General features: G+C 49.7%; 1 protein-coding gene across 23 annotated transcripts in view; it reads right to left on the reverse strand.

Moving 5' to 3' along the window:
- SORBS1 (sorbin and SH3 domain containing 1) overlaps nucleotides 1–6,381 on the reverse strand; it is a 117,040-nt gene extending 110,659 nt beyond the window's left edge. For 7 of the 23 annotated variants that reach the window (XM_039345607.1, XM_039345616.1, XM_039345618.1 and 4 more), the window contains exon 1: nucleotides 5,581–5,814. In XM_039345607.1, coding sequence (XP_039201541.1) covers nucleotides 5,581–5,597 — 17 coding nt within the window. In that variant the 5' untranslated portion in view covers nucleotides 5,598–5,814. Of the gene's footprint in view, nucleotides 1–5,306; nucleotides 5,534–5,580; nucleotides 5,816–5,858 lie in introns of those variants that run through there. The other 16 variants (XM_039345614.1, XM_039345611.1, XM_039345617.1 and 13 more) reach the window with 7 other exon arrangements.
- Nucleotides 6,382–6,913: the final 532 nt, after the last annotated feature.

The raw sequence follows: 6,913 nt of genomic DNA on the forward strand, positions 1-6,913 counted from the left end.
GACACAGAGCAAAAAGCAGAGGAGGCTTTATGTGGACAGAGACTGTTCCCAGCCCCAAACTGCCCACTTTGCTCAACTGTTCTGAATGAAAGCAGAATGAAAATGTTAAAGTTATTTTCTGCTACTGCTTTCTTGGATTAAAGCCCCTATTTAATTGGAGAGATTCCAAGTCAGTCTGAGGCAAAGTTGCCTCAACATGGAGTTTCTCTGTGTTATAGAAAAAGTCCTATGAGGTGAGCTTAACTCCTGACGACTCTCCATGGATAGCTCCAGGAAGACTTCTTTATATTATATAGAAATGTATTTCCACTTGCCTTCTTCCACGAATGTTTTCCCCATTTACATGCTCTCAGTATCAACCACATCTGGCCCAGCTTCATTTGTAACCAAATCAGACAAGGGCAAGGCAGGGCTAGATCAAAAGAAGGGATCTTGCCCAAAGGTCCTGATCAGGGGTCTTCAAATGTGGCCCTTTTATGACTTGTGGACTTCAACTCCCAGAATTCCTCAGCCACAAGTCATAAAAGGGCCACGTTTGAAGAGTCCTGGTCCTGATGCTGCAAGCTAGAAGAGGCAGTGATGACAGAGAAAGAGCCTGCCTTCCATTGTCCCTTTACAACAACTAAGTCAGTGATGGCAAACCGTTTAGAGACCGAGTGCCCAAACTGCAACCCAAAACCCACTTATTTATCACCGGGTGCCAGATGGGCGTGGCCATTGGGTGGGCGTGGCTGTGGTGCTCATGGCAGACTGGGTGGGTGTGGCCAAGGTGGGCATGTTCACCTCGATGTTGCTCGTGGGGAGGGACGTCTGTGGGGGCCGGGCAGGGTTGGGGGAGATCCAGGGGGTCTCTGGCAGGTGGGGTGGTGGGCAGGAGGCTCGTCCTGCAGGGTGAGGTGAGGCAAGGCAAGGCAGGGCAGGGGTGCCATTGTCACAGGGCAAGGTGAGGCAGGGGCCACGGTGGCTGCTGCCTGACACCATCGGCCCCTGCACACAGAGGCCAGCAGCAAGCACATGAGTGCTGGGATGTATCTGGCCATGTGGGATCTTGGCGAGTTAGCGGGTGGCTGTTGAAGAGGGATGGCTGCCATCTCCGGGGCATGGTGCGTGTGCCCACAGAGAGGGCTCTGAATGCCGTGTGCCATAGGTTCGCCACCACTGAACTAAGTTCTCTGTCTTTGCTGCTGAGAAGGGGGAGACTGTCCCCTTTCCCTCCAGAGCAGTGGTTCTCAACCTGTGGGTCGGGACCCCATTTGGGGTCGAACGACCATTTCACAGGGGTCACCAAACAACACAGTCCGCCATTTTTTTCCCCTTTTCCTTAGCTGTGCTACTCCTAGACTCTCTTGAATAGAGTCTAATTCTATTGGCTTTCAAAAGCCAATAGGAATTGTCCAGGCTGTCTCTGCCCTGCTGAGCCCGCCAAAAGTCCCATTCTGCAAACGGTGCTGCACCAGTTGAGTAGTCCTCGACTTACGACCGGTTGAGTAGTCCTCGACTTACGACCGGTTGAGTAGTCCTCGACTTACCACCGGTTGGGGGTCACGGCATTAAAAAGGTTGAGAACCACTGCTCCAGAGCAAGGAGGATGAAACACCAGCTCACTTAATGACAGCAGCAGCCAACCAGCTCATGGAATGGCCACCGGCCAAGTCACCCCCAGCTGAGAGGCTGTTAAAGCTACCTCTTTCCTTCCCTGGAGAAAACAGCTTGGCCTGCCTATGTCAGCCTTTAGCCTGGAAAATATCACTTTCGCTTGTGCCTCAGAAATAGCCATCTGCTCCTGGCCATGACTTATTCTACTTCAAGGCTGTCGCTTCCCCTGCTATTTCAGCCAGAAAACAATACTCCTCAAGAAGGCAGAAGCCAGAGTAGCCCCACTCCCATTTTTTCTCTCTCCATTTTGTTTGTTGGGCTGGTCTCCTACATCTCCACGTGGCACAGCTGAGTTACACCTCAGCAAAGAAGTACCCATTCACATTGGGGTACCCAAGATGGAGGAAATGAATGCAAGGAGCAAAGGGAACTCCAAACAAATCCCAAGACACCACTTCAGAACAGCTGATTTGAAGAGAGAACAAGTCTGTCTTGTTCCTAGTTGCATTTCCAACAAGAACACACCCTCTGCCTTTGAAACAGGTATGAAAATAAACTCTGTTAAACTGCCTTCCCCTATTTTTACAGGCAGCTTAAAAACTGCCAGTAGTTTGCTGCAGCTGCCAAAAAGGCCAACACAGTGCTAGGCTGCACTAACAGAGGGATAGAATCAAGATCACGTGAAGTATTAATATCCCTTTACAATGCCTTGGTAAGGCCATACTTGGAATACTGCATCCAGTTTTGGTCACCATGATGTAAAAAAGATGTTGAGACTCTAGAAAGAGTACAGAGAAGAGCAACAAAGATGATTAGGGGACTGGAGGCTAAAGCATATAAGGAACGGCTGCTGGAGCAACTATTTTTTGCAATAAAACTGTACAAAAATATATAACTACCCTATGAAATATGTCCTGGCAAATAAAAGATAAATCAGCAATTCTCGCTGGCTTGGCTTTACTTTCAGAATTGGCTTCCTAAAAGTCTTTTAGGTCATAAGGATTAACACTGGCTGAGGAATTCTGGGAGTTGAAGTCCACAAGTCATAAAAGGGCCAAGTCTGAAGACCCCTGTTGTATAGAATCTTCTGCCACAGACAGGGATTTGGACTGGAAGACCTTCAAGTTCCCTTTCAACCTTGTTCTATGTTCTATGTTCTAATACTGATGTTATCTAGTCTGGTAATAAAATGTTTGCAAGCGAACAGCCAAACTCGCAGGGCACCAATCTCCACAGTTCAATCCTGAACTACACATATTTTCTTCTACTGGTAGAACAAACTACCTCCTGCTGCTCTGTCACTATCCTGTAAAGCAGTGATTCTCAACCTTTCTAATGCCGTGACCCCATAATACAGTTCCCCATGTTGTGGTGACCCCCAAGTGGGTGTGGCCACCAATAAGAGGGAGTAGGACAGCTAGGGAAAAGGGAAAAAAATGGCGGACAGCATGGTTTGGCGACCCCCGTGAAATGGTCATTCGACCCCAAATGGGGTCCCGACCCACAGGTTGAGAACCACTGCTGTAAAGGCTAGCTCAGAAAAGTGATTGGACAATCAGGCCCATCAGGACAGGAGTGGGTTTCTCTTTGCAAAAGACTCCAGAGAAAATCCTTTAATCTGGCAGCTCCAACAACCATTCATTTTTCTAATCCTCCCTTCCATATAAACGTGTACCAAGTGCTGAACCGCAATTAATATCAATGCAAGTAGCATTAGCAATTACAACTGGGACTTGCAACTTGGTAGTTAAGCAAGGTAGTTGCTAATTGAAACCATTACTATGCTTTATGATCTTTCTTCAGCTTTCCTTTTTTATATAGACCTGTAAAGACCATAAATCTAAGGACTGTTCACAAAGTTTCTTTTTTAATCATTGTCATAACTGCAAATAGTGGGTATAGGAGGCAATCACTGAGCTATAACTATTCCTTTAAGAATGGAGAAAGAGATTCAGAGTCCTTCTTTGTGAGAAACAGATGCAAACGTCCATCTATTTTCACACCATTTTAATACCTGGTTGTATCGTAGTAGTAGTAGTAGTAGTAGTAGTAGTAGTAATAATAAAAAAAAGTTGGAAGGGACCTTGGAGGTCATCTAGTCCAACCCCCTGCTCAGGCAGGAAACCCTATATCATTTCGGACAAATGGCTGTTCATTCTCTTCTTAAAAACTTCCAGTGTTGAAGCATTCAGAACTTCTGGAGGCAGGTTGTTCCACTGGTTAATGGTTCTAACTGTCAGGAAGTTTCTCCTTAGTTCTAGGTTGCTTCTCTCCTTGATCAGTTTCCATCCGTTGCTTCTCGTCCTGCCTTCCGACGCTTTGGAGAATAGCTTGATTCCCTCTTTTTTGTGGCAGCCCCTGAGATATTGGAACACTATCATGTCCCCTTCGTCCTTCTCTTCATTAAACTAGACATACCCAATTCCAGCAACCGTTCCTGGGTACTTTAAAATTATAACTCTACAAATGCTCAGGAAACATGGTCTTGGTCGTGCTGGCTGTATTTTCTGACAGTTGCAATGTTATGTGGGTGTATAAATGCATCTATACCAGATATGGGTTTGTTTTCCTGGTAGGAAGCATCACATTTTGCCCTTTTCTTTGTCAGTCAGCAGATAGAATCAGAAAATTGGTGAGTGTTGAAATTTACTTTGTGATGGAAAAGTTCTTAATACAGTACTTGACGAATTCCAAGAGGTTGTAACAAAAGTGTTGTTTAATGCTAATTTTTAACAAGACTAACAATGCTATCAAAAATGACTTTTGTTATGAAAAAGATCACATTTCAATATCTAGTGAACATATTTCTAATCAAGGCTGGCAATTAGATAACAAACACTTGGTTATTTTACTTTATAATCAGAATATTTCAGACATGTGATGCGACACCCAGAAAAATACGGCATACTCCACTGAATCCTCCAGGGAAAGATTGAAGGCAAACGAGGTCCAGGCAGAAGAAGAACACTGTGGCTTCAAAATGTAAGGGACAGGTTTAGACAAAACTCAGCAGCACTTTTTCGTGGCTGCTGATAAAAACAGGATCGCCAACGTCCGATAACGGATATGGCACAAGAAGAAGGTAACAATCTTATTTTCCATTCCTAAAGACTGATTCCAAAAGTGGACTGGAAGAAAAGAGGCAGCACTCAGTGCTGTCACAAACTATCCAGGATGTATCCCAGCAGCAGGAATGAGCGGCAGCACAGAAGTACAAGCAAGCTTGCAGCGATAGAAATGCACCGTCACATACATTGCAATATTGCCAATCACAAAAAGCATTTCTTCACCTCTCGTCAAACATGATATTTAATCCAGTCATTAGTAAACATGCAGGGATAGATATAGCACTAGGGCCAAAGGGGATTTTCCTCCTTATCCTGCAGATCAAGCTAAAATCTGTTTCCCTGACAGCAAGCGTGGGGAGATTCACAGCATCTGTATTGCTTTCCTCTTCACAGTCAACTGACTTTAAATCCATGCATCCTGCTAAAAACAGCGCTCAGCCACGCCAGAATCTTAGCCAGGGCTCTTTTCAAACAATACGCTAAGCCAAGACCAAACCAAACATATCGCGCTTCTTGCGATGGAGGAATCCAGCCTTAAGTCGTTTTCTCTGTCCCAAGAATGCATCTGATACTATTTATTTTTCCTGCAGGCAAATCCCTAACGCCAAAGTCACCCAATTCCTTGGCGCGCGTTCCAATCACCTTTAGCCTGCCGATGCCCCCACAGCCGTTTCCCCTCCAGATCACCAGCCCACTTTCCCCGGCAAGGGCTCCACAAAAGGCGAAGCGACGCGCCGCGGCCCGGGGGCTCTTGCGCAGGATAGAAGGGCCGCACCAGCTGGAAGGTCCCGGGGCACGGGAGCCCGGGGACCGGTGGCCGGGAAGAGGCGGAAGATGCCTCCGCTTGCCCATCTGCGCAAAGGGCACCGGCTCCCCACTTCCCCGCCGCAGCCCCGGCAAGGGCGCGGGAGCTGACCTTAAAATGGACTCCATCCGCTTTCCCTCGGGCGGCCAGAGCGGGGCTCGGCCGAGCCAGGATGTGGCGAGCCCGGGAGACGCCTCCCGCAGGACCGCGGAGGAGCGAGCCGCCCAGCCCGCTGCTGGCGCGCCCCCCTTCGACCAACGCTCCGCTCTGGGCACGAGCGGGCGCAGCGGCAACCCAGCCCACGCGGACCGCCCCTTTGGCGGACCGCAAGCTCACTTGCCCTGCTCGGCCTGGCTCCCAGCCCCAGCCCCACCGCCAGCCGCTCTTACCTTACCCAGAGGCGGCGCCGCCTCCTCCTCCTCCTCCTCCTGCTGGTCGCGCCTTGCAGGCCGAAAGCGCAGCCCGGCGGCGCCGAAGACGGGGCCGCGTGCTTTCGCCCCGCCGCCCGGCGGAGCCGGAATCTGCTGCCCGCCGCGCGAACGCCAATGAGCGGCCTCGCCCGCGCTCGGGGGAAGAGGAGCTGGCGGAGCTCCGGCCGCGGCGGGAGCGCCGGAAAGGCGGCCCGCTTGCCTTTGTCTCTCACGCAGAGGCAGGAAGCCGGGCATTGCCGGGGCCGGGGGCCTTAGCTTCCCAGCAGCCTTCGCCCCCCCACCCTCCGCACACGCTCCTCTCGAGCAGGGCAGGTTAAGAAAGCAGCCTCTCGAGTAACGGTGCGGCGGCTCGCACCCTCCGAGCGCTGCAGCTTGATCCGAGCTCGGCCGTGTTCACACGGCACGCCAGATTCGGCGCTTCACAGAGCTCTGCGGGTTCGCCAACGCGCTGGACCGAGAACTACGCGCACAGGCTGAGCTGGCAAGACGCACAGGGCTGGCAAGCGGTTGGCTGCGTGGGTGTCGCGGGAACACGGCCAGTCATTGATAAGGGTGTAAATACACAAACACACACCACCGTACCCTGCACACACACAATACGACATCACTCACCCTAGTTTGCACATATGGCCCTGGATTTTCAGGACAAGTCCCTGAAACTTGCCAGAGATAAACAATAATCCATGTATTTGGGATTGCGTTGAAGAACATGAAAGGGAATTAGCGTCAAATCCTAAACCAATGACATTTCCTCTAATGGTCCTTCAAAAGATTCTAGATTGGGGCTACGTAGATCCCACCTTTGAACTATGGTGCTGGAGAAGACTCCTGCAAGGCGATCAAACGGGTCAGTCCTAGAGGAGATCAACCCTGACTGCTCTTTAGAAGGCCAGATCCTGAAGTTGAAACTCAAATACTTTGGCCACCTAATGCTGGGAAAGATGGAGGACAATAGAAGAAGGGGATGACAGAGAAGGAGATGGCTGGATGGAGTCACTGAAGCAGTAGGTGTG

Source organism: Crotalus tigris, unplaced genomic scaffold (genome assembly GCF_016545835.1).
Source record: "Crotalus tigris isolate CLP2741 ecotype Arizona unplaced genomic scaffold, ASM1654583v1 scf7180000017968.19369539983:2297261, whole genome shotgun sequence".
Lineage (NCBI taxonomy): Eukaryota > Metazoa > Chordata > Lepidosauria > Squamata > Viperidae > Crotalus > Crotalus tigris.